General features: G+C 46.1%; 1 protein-coding gene across 1 annotated transcript in view; it reads right to left on the bottom strand.

The window, feature by feature from the left end:
• LOC139274783 (NADPH oxidase 4) overlaps window positions 1–16,600 on the bottom strand; it is a 242,819-nt gene that overhangs the window by 113,974 nt on the left and 112,245 nt on the right. Inside the window, exons 10-11 of the mRNA XM_070891470.1 lie at window positions 9,452–9,616; window positions 7,583–7,645 (exon numbers count right to left, since the gene is read on the bottom strand). Coding sequence (XP_070747571.1) covers window positions 7,583–7,645; window positions 9,452–9,616 — 228 coding nt within the window. The remainder of the gene's footprint in view (window positions 1–7,582; window positions 7,646–9,451; window positions 9,617–16,600) is intronic.

Raw genomic sequence — 16,600 nt, 5'->3', positions numbered from 1 at the left:
ATAGATGTAAACAGCTATGATATAGTTGCAATTACGGAGACATGGTTGGGGTAGGGTGACCAGGGTTGGGAACTGAATATCCAAAGATATTTGATATTTAGGAAGGACAGGCAAAAAGGAAGAGGGGGTGGTGTGACGTTGTTAGTAAAGGATGAAATCAGAGCAATAATGAGAAAGGATATTGGCTCAGAAAATTAAGATGTAGAATCAGTCTGGATGGAGCTAAGGAGCACCAAGGGGCAGAAAACATTGGTGGGAGTTGTGTATAAGCCTCCAAACAGTAGTGATAGTGCAGGGGATGGCATCAAACAGGAAATTAGAGATGCATGTAGCAAGGGTACTACAGTAATCGTAGATGACTTTAATCCACATATAGACTGGCCAAACCAAATTTGTAATAATACTGTGGCAGATGAATTCCTAGAGTGTTTTTTAGACCAGTATGTTGAGGAGCCTACTAGGGAACAGGTTATCCTAGGTTGGGTATTGTGTAATGAGAAGGGGTTAATTAACAATCTTGTTGTGTGGGGTCCTTTAGGGAAGAGTGACCATAACATGATTGAATTTCTTATTAAGATGGAAAGTGAAATAGTTCAATCTGAAACTAGGGTCCTAAATCTAAACAAAGGAAACTACAAAGGAATGAATTGGCTATGATAGATTGGAAAGATTCATTCAAAGGCATGACGGTGGCTAATGTTTAAGCAACGAACGCAAGAATTGCACCCTTCCTTTCTGGCGTAAAAACACAAAAGGAAAAGTGGCCCAACCATGGCTAACAAAATAAATTAAGGATAGTATTAGATCTAAAGAGGAGTTATACAAAGTTGCCAGAAAAAGTAGCAAACCTGAGGATGGGAGCAGTTTAGAATTCAGCAAAAAAGGACCAAGAAATTGATTAATAGAGGAAAATAGACTATGAGAGTAAACTTGCAAGGAACATAAAAACCACCTGCAAAAGTTTCTGTAAGCATGTAAAACGAAAAAGATTAGTGAAGACAAATGTAAGTCCTTTACAGACAGAAATGGGAGAATTTGTAATGGGGAACAAGGAAATGGCAGAACAATGAAATAAATGCTTCGGTTCTGTCTTCACAGAAGAGGACACAAATAACGTCCCAGAAATGCTCGGGAACCAAGGGCCTAGTGAGCAAGAGGGATTAAAGGAAATGATAATTAGTAAGAAAATAGTGCTGGAGAAACTAATGGGACTGAAGGCCGATAAATCCCCAGGGCCTGGTGATTTACATCCCAGAGTACTAAAAGAGGTAGCCATAGAAATAATAGATGCCTTGGTTGTCATCTTCCAAAGTTCTATAGATTATTGAACAGTTCCGGCAGATTGGAGGGTGGCAAATGTAACCCGATTATTTAAAAAAGGAGTGAGAGAGGAAACGGGGAACTACAGACCGGTTAGTCTGACATCAGTACTAGGGAAAATGCTCGAGTCTATTATAAAGGATATGATAATGGCACACTGAGATAATATCAATGGGATTAAACAAAGTCAACATGGATTTATGAAAGGAAAATCATGTTTGACAAACTTATTGGAGTTTTTTGAGGATGTAACTTATAGAATAGATAACGGAGAACTAGTGGATGTAGTGTTTTTGGATTTTCAGAAGGCCTTTGATAAAAGTCCCACATAAGAGGTTAATGTGCAAAATTAAAGCACATAGGATTGGGGGTAATATACTGGCATGGATTGAAAATTGGTTAACTGACAGGAAACAGAGAATAGGAATAAACGGTCTTTTTCGGGGTGGCGGGCAGTGACTAGTGGGGTACTACAGGGATCAGTGCTTGGGCCCCAGCTATTCACAATATATATAAATGAGGGAACCAAATGTAATATTTCCAAGTTTGCTGATGACACAAAACTAGGTGGGATTGTGAGTTGTGAGGAGGATGCAAAGATGCTGCAAGGCGAGTTAGATAGGTTGAGTGAGTGGGCAAATACATGGCAGATGCAGTATAATGTGGATAAATGTGAAGTTATCGACTTTGGTAGGAAAAACATAAGGACAAAGTATTATTTAAATGGTGATGACTTGGGAAGTGTCGATGTACAGAGGGACGTGGGTGTCCTCGTACACCAGTCATTGAAAGCAAACATGCAGGTGCAGCAAGCAGTAAGGAAGGCAAATGGCCTTCATTGCAAGAGGATTTGAGTACAGGAGCAAGGATGTCTTACTACAGTTATACAGGGCCTTGGTGAGACCACACGTGGAGTATTGTATGCAGCTTTGGTCTCCTTACCTAAGAAAGGATATACTTGCCAAAGAGGGAGTACAGCGAAGGTTCACCAGACTGATTCCTGGGATGGTGGGACTGTCGTATGAGGAGAGATTGGGTCGACTAGGCCAGTATTCACTCGAGTTTAGAAGAATGAGAGGGATTCTCATTGAAACGTAAAACATTCTGACTGGGTTGGAAAGATTGGATGCGGGGAAGATGTTTCCCCTGGCAGGAAGTCTAGAACAAGGGGTCACAGTCTCAGGATACGGGTTGGAAATTTAGGACCGAGATGAGGAGAAATTTTTTTTACTCAGAGGGTGGTGAACCTGTGGAATTCTCTACCACAGAAGGCTGTGGAGGCCAAGTCACTGAATATATTTAAGAACATAAGAACATAAGAATTAGGAACAGGAGTAGGCCATCTAGCCCCTCGAGCCTGCTCCGCCATTCAACAAGATCATGGCTGATCTGGCCATGGACTCAGCTCCACTTACCCGTCCTCTCCCCGTAACCCTTAATTCCCTTATTGGTTAAAAATCTATCTATCCGTGACTTGAATACATTCAATGATCTAGCCTCAACTGCTTCCTTGGGCAGAGAATTCCACAGATTCACAACCCTCTGGGAGAAGAAATTCCTTCTCAACTCGGTTTTAAATTGGCTCCCCCTTATTTTGAGGCTGTGCCCCCTAGTTCTAGTCTCCCCGACCAGTGGAAACAACCTCTCTGCCTCTATCTTGTCTATCCCTTTCATTATTTTAAATGTTTCTATAAGATCACCCCTCATCCTTCTGAACTCCAACGAGTAAAGACCCAGTCTACTCAATCTATTATCAAAAGGTAACCCCCTCATCTCCAGAATCAGCCTAGTGAATCGTCTCTGTACCCCCTCCAAAGCTAGTATATCCTTCCTCAAGTAAGGTGACCAAAACTGCACGCAGTACTCCAGGTGCGGCCTCACCAATACCCTATACAGTTGCAGAAGGACCTCCCTGCTTTTGTACTTCATCCCTCTCGCAATGAAGGCCAACATTGCATTCGCCTTCCTGATTCCCTGCTGCACCTGCAAACTAACTTTTTGGGATTCATGCGCAAGGACCCCCAAGTCCCTCTGCACCGCAGCATGTTGTAATTTCTCCCCATTCAAATAATATTCCCTTTTACTGTGTTTTTTTTCCAAGGTGGATGACCTCACACTTTCAGACATTGTATTCCATCTGCCAAACCTTAGCCTATTCGTTTAACCTATCTAAATCTCTTTGCAGCCTCTCTGTGTCCTCTACACAACCCGCTTTCCCAATTAAGAGGGAGATAGATAGATTTCTGGAAACAAAAGGCATTAAGGGGTATAGGGAAAAAGCGGGAATATGGTGTTGAGATAGAGGATCAGCCATGATCATATTGAATGTCGGTGCAGACTCATAGTGCCGAATAGCCGACTACTGCTCCTATTTTCTATGTTTCTATCACTTGCATGTTACGATGCTATCTGCTACCACAGAACCTTTTGACTAGCTGGCTTCAGACTGATTTCTACTTCATGAAATATTGCCCAAAATAGTACTTCAAATTCCTTTGAAGATATCCCAGAATAAAGGATATGAAAATTGTATTTCTCATTCTTACATTTAGCTCGTCGAGCATTCAAAGGATTCAAAATGGCATTTGTCTATACGAATACAGCTGCCAAGTGAACTGCCCCACAAGATGTCTGTAACTGAATACAATGGTTTGACTTATTGTTCAATTCCAAGGACAATGGCTAAAAGTTTTTTTGTTTAACGTCCAAAGTTTAATTTGTGAATCTGTCGGTTTTAGTGCCCGCTTTTAAGGGGGACACTTGATTTATAGTTTTACTAAAAATAGTTGTAGAGCTGTTGCATTGAGAGTGCGTTAGCCAGTCACATGATGTTCACAAGACTCAAGGACAATGGCAGTAATCAACCCTGCCTATCAAAGCCTTCCTAAATTATGCATCATTTTTAGCTTGTAAGCCAGTGTGTACATCACCTAATCTGGGATGTGTTTTCTTTCCAGCCAGCAGAAAAAGATAGCAGTAACCAATTTTAACCTTGTGTAAGCTGTATTTTAGAAAAAAAACTTGCTTTTATCTTCAAAACATGTTTCTTAAAACAAGACCAACTTAGCGTCAGGGATAATAACTTTGCTGTACTTCGGCAAACTATAGACGTACCCATGCATAACTTTTAATATGTAGTGACATAGGGTAGAATTTACGTAAGCGTTCTCCCAATCTCCTGCTGTACCTTCAGTGGAACTTTGACACTGTCAACCGTGAAGGACGATGGAGCGTCCTCCTCTGTGTCGGCTGTCCCCAAAAGTTTGTCACCATCCACCGCCTGCTCCACGACAACATGCAAGCCGTGATCCTGACCAACGGATCCACCAAAGACTCAATTCACATCTGGACCGGGGTCAAGCAGGGTTGCGTCACCGCGCCAACGCTCTTCTCGATCTTCCTCACTGCAATGCTCCATCTCACTCTCAACAAGCTCCCCGCTGGAGTGGAACTAAACTATAGAACCAATGGGAACCTGTTCAACCTTCGTCACCTCCAGGCTGGATCCAAGATCGTCCCATCCTCTGGCATCTGTGCACATGCAGAGGCCGAACTCCAAACCATTGTCAACATCTTCACCGTGGTGTACGAAAGCATGGGCCTTACACTAAACATCTGTAAAACAAAGGTTCTCCACCAACCTGACCCCGCCTCACAGCACTCCCCCCCAGTCATCAAGATCCACGGCATGGCCTTGGAAACATGGATCATTTTCCATACCTCGGGAGCCTATTATCAGCAAGGACAGACATCGATGATGAGGTCAAACACTGCCTCCAGTGTGCCAGCGCAGCCTTTGGTCGCCTGAGGAAGAGACTATTTGAAGACCAGGACCTCAAATCTGGCACCAAGCTTATGGTCTGCAGCACAGTAGTGATACCCGCCCTCCTATATGGCTCAGAGACGTGGACCATATAGAGTAGACACCTCAAAGCGTTGGAGAAGTACCACCAGCGCTGCCTTCGCAAGATCCTGCAAATCCACTGGGAGGATGGACGCACCAATGTCAGTGTTCTCGATCAGGCCAACATCCCCAGCATCGAAGCACTGACCACGCTCGACCAGCTCCGTTGGATGGACCACATCGTCCGCATGCCGGACACAAGACTCCCAAAGCAAGAGTGCTACTCGGAACTCTTACATGGCAAGCGAGCCCCAGGTGGGCAGGGGGAAACGTTTCAAGGACACCCTCAAAGCTTCCTTGATAAAGTGCAACATCCCCACTGGCACCTGGGAATCCCTGGCCCAAGGCCACCCTATGTGGAGGAAGAGCATCCAGGAGGGCACTGAGCACCTCGAGTCTCATCGCCAAGAGCATGCAGAAAACCAGCACAGGCAGCGGAAGGAGCGTGTGGAAAACCAGACTACCACACACCCTTTCCTTCAACCACTTTCTGTCCCACCTATGACAGAGACTATGGGCCCAAGTTTCCACATGATTTGCACCTGATTTTTAGGAGCAACTGGTGGAGAACGGACTATCTTAGAAATCGCAATTCTCCACATTTTTTTTTCTGCAGTTCTAGTCAGGTAGAACAGTTCCACTTTGGAACAGAATTTTTTCTTCAAAAGGGGGCGTGTCCGGCCACTGACACCTGATTTCAAAGTTTCCACAGTGAAAACGTACTCCAAACTAACTTAGAATGGAGCAAGTGAAGATTTTTGTAGAACTGAAAAAACCTGTTCTACACATTAAAAAATCAGGTGCAGGTTACAAATTAGGCGTCCAGAACGAGGTGGGGGGGGGGGAGGGGGGGAAGGGAAGTCATTAAATTCTATAATAAATCCTTTTTTATACTTATACAAATATTATACAAATAAATTCAACCTGAATAAACATTTATAAGCAAAGAAAAGATTAAATAAACCATCTTCCTACCTGTGTGAAAGTGCTTCAGCCTGGGAGAATGCTGCAGGCGGTTCGTTCCCGTGGGGTGGGGGGGGGGGGGGGGGAGGAGAAGGAGAAAGCCGTTCGTTCCCGCGGGGGAGGGGGGGGAAGAGAAAGCCGTTCGTTCCCGCGGGGGGGGTGGGGGAGGAGAAAGGCGTTCGTTCCCGCGGGGGGGGGTGGGGGGGGGGGAAGGAGGCAGCCGTTTGTTCCCGACGGCGGGCGGGGAGGGGGAGAGAAACGGCTGCCTCAACTTTCTGAGGCTTCCTGCAGCCTTCTCAGTGCTGATGTGCTGATGGCAATGTGCTTTTATTAAAAAATGTTCAAAAATTAAACAGCTACAAAGAACTACAAAAATGGCCGAGTGCCAATGTTTCCTTCACACTGTGCGAACGCTCCAACGCGCACGCGCAGCGTTGCCGGCAGGAAAAAAACTCATTTAAATGGTACCCGCCCCCTCCCACTTAAAAAATCGGCGCGAGTGTAGGCTCCGCCCCCCTGGGCGCCGCGCCAAACAGACAAGGAGCTGCAGGGCACTCCAGAATCGCGCGTATTTTTTCCGGTACCGTTTTAGGCGCGAAAAACGGCCGCCCAGCTCGGAGGGGCGCCCGTTTTTTATCGTGTGGAAACTTGGGCCCCAAAATTCCCATATTGAATTGTACAGTCACCTGAGAACTCATTTTTAGAGTGGAAGCAAGTCTTCCTCGATTTCGAGGGACTGCCTATGATGAAAATGGAACCCCTGGAGAAATTATGTAAATGGCCATTGACATTGTTTTTCCAAAGTCCCTGCCGAAGTTATTGCAGGAGATCCTCGGCTGAAATTTTGTAGACTGCAATGGCCTTTTTTGAACTAATAACATTTATAATTCTGTCCAAATTCCAGTACTTTTAGTTAAAATATGAAAAGCTTGAAATTGAGCTAAATATTGTAATGCATTATTTAGCCTTGTTCTGAACATTCAAAGCTTTCAAAATCAGTATTTAATCATTTTTATATTTCCCACTGTGAATGGTATCAAAACATCACAACTATATATTAACAAGAAAGAGACATATGATTACGTTTACAGGCTCCAAAAAATGCTTCAAATTAGCAGCATTCATTTAAATTTAATTTTAGCCTTGTCACACAGCACTCTTGGAACTGAAATCAGCTTAGCGAGCCAAACGTTGATTTAATTTAGAACATCCTCAAAACTGCTGCCAAGTTTTCACCATGGATGTGCAATTTGTAACCAAAATACTCTAGTTCCTAAATATCTGAAAACCAAGGCCTGTGCAGTCTGTAAGTGATATGCATCTTTAGCTTTTTAAATGTAAGAATTTTCTTCAATGTCTCACTTTTAAAAGCCTAACAAGAATGAATGGACTTACCTTTGTGAGAGTAAAGGGATGGCTCTCAAATGCTGACACATTCGGACAGTGCAGGAGAATGTACTACGTGAAATATGGGGAAAGAGAGGAGAAAGGAATTAGTGAATCCAAAAATAGCTATTTTCTGTTTATTGGGAACATAAGAACAGGAGTAGGGCAATCAGCCCCTTGAGCCTGTTCCTCCATTCAATTAGACCATGGCTGCTCTGCAACTCAATTCTATCTAGCTTCCTTGGTTCCATAATCCTTGATATCCTTGCCTAAAAAAAATTATCAAACTCAGTTTTGACATTTTTTATTGACCTGGCCTCAACGGCTTTTCAGGAGAGAGAGTTCTAGATTTCCACTACTCTCTGTGTGAAGAAGTGCTTTCTGACATCATCCCTGAACGGCCTAGCTCTAAATTTAAGGTTATGCCCCCTTGATCTTCACTACCCAACCAAAGGAAATGGTTTCTCTTGATCTATCCAATCATCTCCTTTAATCATATTAAACATCTCAATTAGATCATCCCTTCTATAGTCGATCTTCTATACTCAAGGGAATACAAGCCTAACTTTGTCTCTGCTCATCTCCCGGTTTCCTCTGAACCAATATTTCATCCTATAACTTTCTCATTTGTCTCCAATTCTCAGTTCTTTGTCTCCTTTTCTGCCTTTGTCTTTCAAGCTTCATATTTCCCTCTCCTCTATGACTTTCACACACTATTGTTGTCTGTATATCTGTCTTACTCTTTCTCATCCTTTTTCCTTATTTCTGCAAAACTCATTCATTTTCTTTTTCCTGTACATCTTGAATTCTCTCCATACCCCCACACTTTCTATCTATATTTGTCTTTATTTGTGAGGTAAATTAATAACAAACAAATTGGGAATATGACGAATCAGACCTCTATGCCTGACTTTTCAATCCGCACTCCCATTGTGCCTTTTCCTCTCACATCCCCTACAGACGTATAAACAGACTCGGGCTTCGGCCCTCTGATAATGGCAGAAATAATCGTGTCTGTCCCCCCAAATGTCATTACAACCCTCAAATTTCCTTTCTCAGAGTCTGAGGATTCCAGGTACACGTCGGTCAAATTATAGGCCCTTCCCATTATCATTCCAGTAACAGAAGTGTTTGTGAGGGGCTGTGGAGGAACCAGTCATCCTGATCTTGGTGCCTTCTTCACTGAACCAAAAATGATGAATTCCTGTTTTTATAAAATTGCTTTTTGTTTGTGCTACTCCTTGCCTTCAATTCTATTTGCAACTTCTGTAATATCACTGATGCTGCTTTGAACCTCACTGAATATTTTCTGCCGAAATCCTGCTGCCATGAATATATTAAACAAGAACGCCAGTGAGTAAATACAGTCAGGAGTATGTCACATAGCGATCTGAAGACAAAATTCTGATCTTAATTTTGTTTAGTTTATCAATTAAGACAACCTACAAGTATAGCTTTCCAGTGTCAATGATGTGGACAGGTGTGCTGATAAATGGGGTGTATTCCTACTCTTAGGGAGAGTTGTATAATGCAAGTTTTATGGATTTCAATGAGCATTAGTTTGCCTTACTGTTTAGTGTTTATTTGACTGTAACCTCCTGGCAAGTCAAAACCCTACATGTTCCTCTTAAAAACAGAGGATGATAAATTGACTAAATTCAGGAGAGAGAGATGCAGGTAGCCAAAGGAGCTCACACTCACACACTAACACAATTTGCTGTAATGCAATCAATGTATTCTTGAGAGAGACAGACAACTATTAGAAATTATGACCTTTACTTTTAAAGTAAGTATACAATGGCACACTTATTTTTTTCCCTAGTCACTCTAATAATGACAAGTATTTAATAATCTAGGCTAACTTTTATTTGAACTTACCTGACCAGGCCTTGCTCTGAAGTTTTCTTTCACCATTCGTATCTCTATCACATCACAGGGATGAGAATTCACAGAGACAATGGTGACTGGTTTGTTGCTCCGAATGTATCTGTACAGCCTTTCTGCACAATAAAGACAGAGAGGCCCAGACACCCAAAGCCAAGTCTTAAAAGCAAAGAAAAAATTCCCGTTAGAAAATGACAACAGTCTATTCTAAATAGAATTTGTTTTATGTTGAACTGCTGATACTGATTATTGTTTAAATTATGCCATAAATTTGTTTCATGAAGAACAATTAAGTCACATAGGAAGCTTAGTTCCTCCCATGATTCTAGTATTAGTTTCAGCACAAGTGCATGTCTGGGCTGCAAAATCTACATCCCTTATGTGCCATAGTTGCACCAAAGCATAGTTATGACCCTCAGAAGAAATTTGAGCAAGTTTAAACATTGGATATAAAGTAAAAGGAAGTACTTAAACTACAATTAGCTTTTTTTTTAAATTGCTTCCAGAGAGCAAAAAGGACACCTTCTTGGACTACTGCCATGTGAGCAAAACAATCTAATCAGTTCATTTTTCAGGGCCTGAAGAACGATCATCATCAGCTTGCTGTAGCTTGGTTTGACACAAATCATTACCAATTTTATTGAGGCAATTAGGCATTCAATATTAAGGTTGCAGCATCTATTGTAATGGTATTTGATTGAAAGGTTACTATTGTTGGTTCATATAATTTGGTTGGATTTTAAACAAGTAGTGCACATTGAAGGAAAAATGAATGAAATACATACTCCACTAATCATGTTGAACTCGTTAAGGATTTAGTTGAAAGATATCTAAAAGACTTAGTAAACTCGATGCTCGACTTGTTCAACCAATGCAACATGGCAATCAACAAAGCCAATAGATTGTCAGAGGAAGTCTTGACCAAACTGTATATTGCGAGCCCTACAGTTCAATCTTGATGACCAATCATTCATCATCAATCATACCATCATGACTGCCGAACCCCCTCCCCCCATGTACTGTATGTACTGCATGGAAAGATACCCATGATACCTGCAACCTCTGTGCTTTGTGCCTCAGACCTCTTTCAACCAGTTACAGTTCCGAATGTTGCATGGCAGGGTACATTTCCATCAATTTCTGCCTCTTTTAAACTGGTTGACATTATTGTTTGTCACGTTCACTGTTAAATTTTTGACTCATCTTCATCATCTGTGTAACTCAGTATCCCAGGTAGCTGCCACCAATTGTTATAAATGCCATAGACACCTCCTCTGTTCAGTGGTATCTATAGCTGCTGTAAGTGGTTTGTGTATCTTGCCTTTCTTTTTCGTCTTAGGCAGTCCTCCGGAGTCGAGGATGAATTGCTTCCACACTAAGATAAGTTCTAAGATGACTGATGAGACCAATGCGGGATCTACAGTCTCTGGCGCACGTGGGGCAGATGGTGGTTGGAGAGACGGGTGGGTGGGGTGTTTGATTTGTTGTTTGCTCCTTCCGCCTTTTGTACTTGGCTTCCATGTGCTCCCGGCACAGAACCTTGAAGTGTTCGGTGCCTTCTCAGATGTTCCTCTTCCACTTTGAACGGTCTTGGTCCAGGGATTCCCAAGAGTCGGTTTCAAGGAGGCTTTGAAGGTATCCTTGAAGCATTTTCTCTGCACTTCTGGGGCTCGCCTACCATGACATAGCATGGAGTAGAGTGCTTGTTTTGGGAGTCTAGCATCAGGCCTGCGGACTATGTGGCATGCCCACCGGAGCTTCTTGAACATGGTCAATGCCTCGATGCTGAGGATGTTGGCCTGAGAAAGAACGCTGACATTGGTGCGCCTATCCTGTCAATGAATTTGCAGGATTTTGCAGAGGCAGCGTTGGTGGTACTTCTCCAGTACTTTGAGGTGCCTACTGTACATAGTCCATGTCTCTGAAACATACAGGACGGCGAGTATCACTACTGCTCTGTAGACCATGAGCTTGGTGCCGGATTTGAGATCCTGGTCTTCGAACACTCTTTTCCTCAGGTGGCCGAATGCTGCACGGGCACACTGAAGGCGGTGTTGGACTTTGTCATCAATGTCTGCCCTTGCTGATAGTAGGCTCCCAAGGTATGGGAAGTGGTCCACATTTTCCAAGGACTCATCGTGGATCTTGAGAATGGGGAGCAGTACTATGTGGTGGGGGCAGCTTGGTAGAGGACTTTTGTCTTACTGATATTTAATGCGAGGCTTCGACTCTCGTATGCTTCAGTGAAGGTGTCAACAATGCTTTTGAGTTCGGACTCCGAGTGTACACAAATGCAAGTGCCATCTGCATATTGTAACTCAATGACAGAGGTTGGAGCTACTTTGGATCTGGACTGGAAGCACCGGACTTTGAAGAATTTCTTGCTTGTCCTGTAGGTTAATTCCACCCCAGCGGGGAGCTTGTTAAGGCTGAGATGAAGCATTGCAGCGGAGACGATTGAAAAGAGCATTGGTGCGATGACACAGTCTTGGCTTGACCCCAGTCTGCACTTATTGGTCTGTGGTGGATCCATTGATAAGAATCACGGCTTGCATGTCATCATGAAGCAGGCAGAGGATGAAGATGAATTTTTGAGGACAGCCGAATTTGAGAAGGACACTCCATAATCCCTCACAGTTGATCCATGGGGGTTGACTCTCACTATCCTATATCTACTTGTATGATAGCATGGTATGGGGGTGTAACAATAAAACCTGCTTGTGATCTGGACCAGATCTTTGTCTTTCACTTGTCTATTTCTTTAATCTTTCTGAAGGTGGACTGAATTAACTTTAGATGAGATGAAACTTATTAAACTTCAAATTATTAAACGGTTTTATTCTGCAGTAAAGCGAACATGTAGAGCAACAGACATGACCTCAATGATCAGATTCACTTGGGTTCAATTGGTACAAATGTATTTTCATGTCATGACATAAAAATAATGAATAATGGGTCACCTTACTTAAACAAAATAACCCATCTGCATTCTGTCCGACAGTGCAGAGCAGAACCTGCTCACTTCCCATCTTTCGCTGCCTTTTGCTTTCTGCCTGCCTGTGCAGTGTCTGGATTCTGAAAACCAGGCTGCCTTTTTAGTGTCTGTGTCTGTCTTCTTAACCCCCACTTCACAGACAGACAGGGATCATAGAGTTTTCCGACACAATGGGCGAGAGAAGTTCTCCAAATTATCTAGACATTATTGTTTAGTCAATGGAAAAAACAACTGCCATGTAGCATATTAATCATCCCTCTTCTAGCTGCCCATGAGAATATACATTGTTTTAAAAAACGCAGCATGAAAAGTTACTCATTTTCCAAATCCTTCATGTGGAGAAATTATTTTAAAAATCCGGAAACATGACAGGAGAATACCGAATAAAAAGGTTAACTAATCAGATTGGTCTCCATTAGGCATGGATATGCTTATTGAATGTGTTTCTTACCAATATTCTATCAAGTATCAGAATATACAGAAAATATGGCAAGGACTATTCAGTCCCTCTACTCTCCTATTTTCGCTGAACATCCTATGACATGGTGCAATTCATCCTCTTTAGAAGGTTGCGTAAACCTTGCCTGGATTCTAACTGAAGATGTTCTTACATTAAGTGCTCAAATGACAGAGCTACCCTAATAGGCTCTTCTTCATATTAAATCATCCTTCACATATCATGGAAGTAGTTAAATTGTTACTGGAGAGAAAGGGAGGCCGAAATTCACCGAAGGGACAGCTACTGCGGAGTTTGGGCGGGCAACTGATAAAATCGATCGGCCGCCGCAGTCGGATGATATTCAGCATGGCGGGGGGTGGGATTTGAGCGGTGTGCACTTCCACCGGAAACGGCGCGGTGAAGCCGCTGTAAAGGAGAATTTCCAGAGGAGAGCTCTGCAGCGTACGGGCCGCTGAAAAGCCATCTGGACTGAGATTTTCAGCTTTAAAAAGGTAAGCCTTTTCCCAGCAGTGCCCCCGCGAGGTATTCAAGTCGGTGCTCGAACGGGACACCGCTGGAGTGTTGCCATGATCGGGGCTCTTTAGTCGGGAAATAGATTTATTAATTTTAGTATTTTTATTTAAGATTACAGCATCCACTGTATTTATCTTTTAATAGTTTTATTAATTATTAGTGATTATATTTAATATTACAGTATCCACTGTATTTATCTTTAATAGTTTTAATTATTAGTGATTTTATTTAAGATTACAGCATCCACTGTATTCATCTTTTAATATTCTTATTATTAGTGATTTTATTTACAATTACAGCATCCACTGTATTTTTTTTAATAGTTTTATTAATTATTAGTGATTTTATTTAAGATTACAACATCCACTATATTTATCTTTTAATATTCTTATTATTAGTGATTTTATTTACAATTACAGTATCCACTGTATTTATCTTTTAATAGTTTTATTAATTATTTTGGCTCCATTCAATCTGCTGAGTGCTGCTCAGAAGTTTGCACATACCCCTGTACTTTTGTACAACTTTCAGGTCTGACTCTTTAGTGGAGTCCTGTGGGCTGCAGAGACCTGCTTGGCAGGGTTCACCCTGAGGATGGGAGGAGTGTTGGGAGGATGACACCTGGTACAGTTGCTCAGAAGCCGGGGGGCACGCAAGAGAAGGCGTCGGCGTCAGCACCGTGCAGACAGGCAGTGGGCAAGAGAGGAAGCAGCATGATTCATTCATTCTGTGCCAGACCAGTGTGCCCTCCGTCTTCACCGGCCCGAATCAGGATTGCGGTTGGCTGCTTGGGGACAAGGGATATCCCCTGTACACTTGGCTGCTGGCTCCACTACGGAACACCAGAATAGAGCCAGAGTATACATACAATGACGCTCATTGTGCCACCGGGTGTATGCATCATCGAGCAGTGCATAGGCATCCTTAAGCAAAGGTTCCGGTGCCTGGACCGCTCTGGTGGCACCTTGTAGTACTCTCCTCAATGGGTCTCCATCATCGTTGTAGTCTGCTGCATGCTGCACAACCTGGCCATTATGAGGGGACAGCTGCTAGAGGTCAAGCCAGCAGTACCACCTGAGGAGGAGGAGGAGGAGGCGCAGGAGGAGGAGGAGGTGCAGGAGGAGGAGGAGGTGCCGCAGGAGGAGGAGGAGGTGCAGGACGAGGAGGAGGTGCAGGAGGAGGAGGTGCAGGAGGAGGAGGAGGAGGCGCAGGGGGAGGAGGCGTAGGAGGAGAAGGCGCAGGAGGAGGAGGAGGCGCCGGAGGAGGAGGAGGCGCAGGAGGAGGCGGAGATGCAGGAGGAGGAGGCGCAGAAGGGGGAGGAGGTGCAGGAGGAGGAGGAGGCGCAGGAGGAGGAGACGCAGGAGGAGGAGGCGGTGCAGGAGGAGGAGGAGGCGCAGGAGGAGGAGGAGGCGCAGGAGGAGGAGGTGGCGCAGGAGGAGGAGGAGGTGCAGGAGGAGGTGCAGGAGGAGGAGGAGGCGCAGGAGGAGGAGGAGGAGGCGCAGGAGGAGGAGGAGGTGCAGGAGGAGGAGGCGGAGGAGGAGGAGGCGCAGGAGGAGGAGGCGGTGCAGGAGGAGGAGGAGGCGCAGGAGGAGGAGGAGGCGCAGGAGGAGGAGGAAGCGCAGGAGGAGGAGGTGCAGGAGGAGGAGGTGGCACAGGAGGAGGAGGAGGCGCAGTAGGAGGAGGAGGCGGAGATGCAGGAGGAGGAGGCGCAGAAGGAGGAGGAGGTGCAGGAGGAGGAGGTGCAGGAGGCGCAGAAGGAGGAGGAGGCGCAGGAGGCGGAGGAGGAGGCGCAGGAGGAGGAGGAGGTGCAGGAGGAGGTGCAGGAGGAGGAGGAGGCACAGGAGGAGGAGGAGGAGGCGGTGCAGGAGGAGGAGGAGGTGGTGCAGGAGGAGGAGGAGGCGCTGGAGAAGGAGGAGGCGCAGGAGGAGGAGGAGGCGCAGGAGGAGGAGGAGGCGCAGGAGGAGGAGGAATGCAGGAGGAGGAGGCGCAGGAGGAGGAGGCGCAGGAGGAGGAGGAGGTGCAGGAGGAGGAGGTGGCGCAGGAGGAAGAGGAGGTGCAGGAGGAGGAAGAGGTGCAGGAGGAGGAGGAGACGCAGGAGGAGGAGGAGGCGCAGGAGGAGGTGCAGGAGAAGGAGGAGGCGCAGGAGGAGGAGGAGGAGGCGGTGCAGGAGGAGTAGGAGGTGGTGCAGGAGGAGGAGGAACGCAGGAGGAGGAGGAGGTGCAGGAGGAGGAGGTGGTGCAGGACGAGGAGGAGGTGCAGGAGGAGGAGGAGGCGCAGGAGGAGGAGGAGGCGCAGGAGGAGGAGGAGGTGCAGGAGGAGGAGGAGGTGCAGGAGGAGGAGGAGGTGCAGGAGGAGGAGGAGGAGGCGCAGGAGGAGGAGGTGCAGGAGGAGGAGGCGCAGGAGGAGGAGGCGGTGCAGGAGGAGGAGGAGGTGGTGCAGGAGGAGGAGGAGGCGCAGGAGGAGGAGGAGGCGCAGGAGGAGGAGGAACGCAGGAGGAGGAGGAACGCAGGAGGAGGAGGCGCAGGAGGAGGAGGAGGTGCAGGAGGAGGAGGTGGCGCAGGAGGAGGAGGAGGTGCAGGAGGAGGAGGAGGTGCAGGAGGAGGAGGTGCAGGATGAAGAGGAGGTGCAGGAGGAGGAAGAGGTGCAGGAGGAGGAGGAGACGCAGGAGGAGGAGGAGGCGCAGGAGGAGGAGGAGGTGCAGGAGGAGGAGGCGCAGGAAGAGTAGGAGGTGCAGGAGGAGGAGGAGGTGGTGCAGGAGGAGGAGGAGGCGCAGGAGGAGGAGGAACGCAGGAGGAGGAGGAGGTGCAGGAGGAGGAGGTGGCGCAGGAGGAGGAGGAGGAGGTGGCGCAGGAGGAGGAGGAGGTGCAGGAGGAGGAGGCACAGGAGGAGGAGGCGTAGGAGGAGGAGGCGTAGGAGGAGGAGGAGGCGCAGTAGGAGGAGGAGCAGGAGGAGGAGGAGGCGCAGTAGGAGGAGGAGCAGGAGGAGGAGGTGCAGGAGCAGGAGGAGGAGGTGCAGGAGGAGGAGGAGGAGGAGGTGCAGGAGGAGGAGGAGGCACAGGAGGAGGAGGAGGCGCAGGAGGAGGAGGAAGAGGAGGTGCAGGAGACGCAGGAGGAGGAGGAGGCGCAGGAGGAGGAGGTGCAGGAGGAGGAGGCGCAGGAGGAGGAGGAGGCGCAGG

This window comes from Pristiophorus japonicus, chromosome 10 (genome assembly GCF_044704955.1).
Source record: "Pristiophorus japonicus isolate sPriJap1 chromosome 10, sPriJap1.hap1, whole genome shotgun sequence".
Taxonomy (NCBI): domain Eukaryota; kingdom Metazoa; phylum Chordata; class Chondrichthyes; family Pristiophoridae; genus Pristiophorus; species Pristiophorus japonicus.
This window is presented reverse-complemented; position numbering and strand designations above follow the sequence as displayed.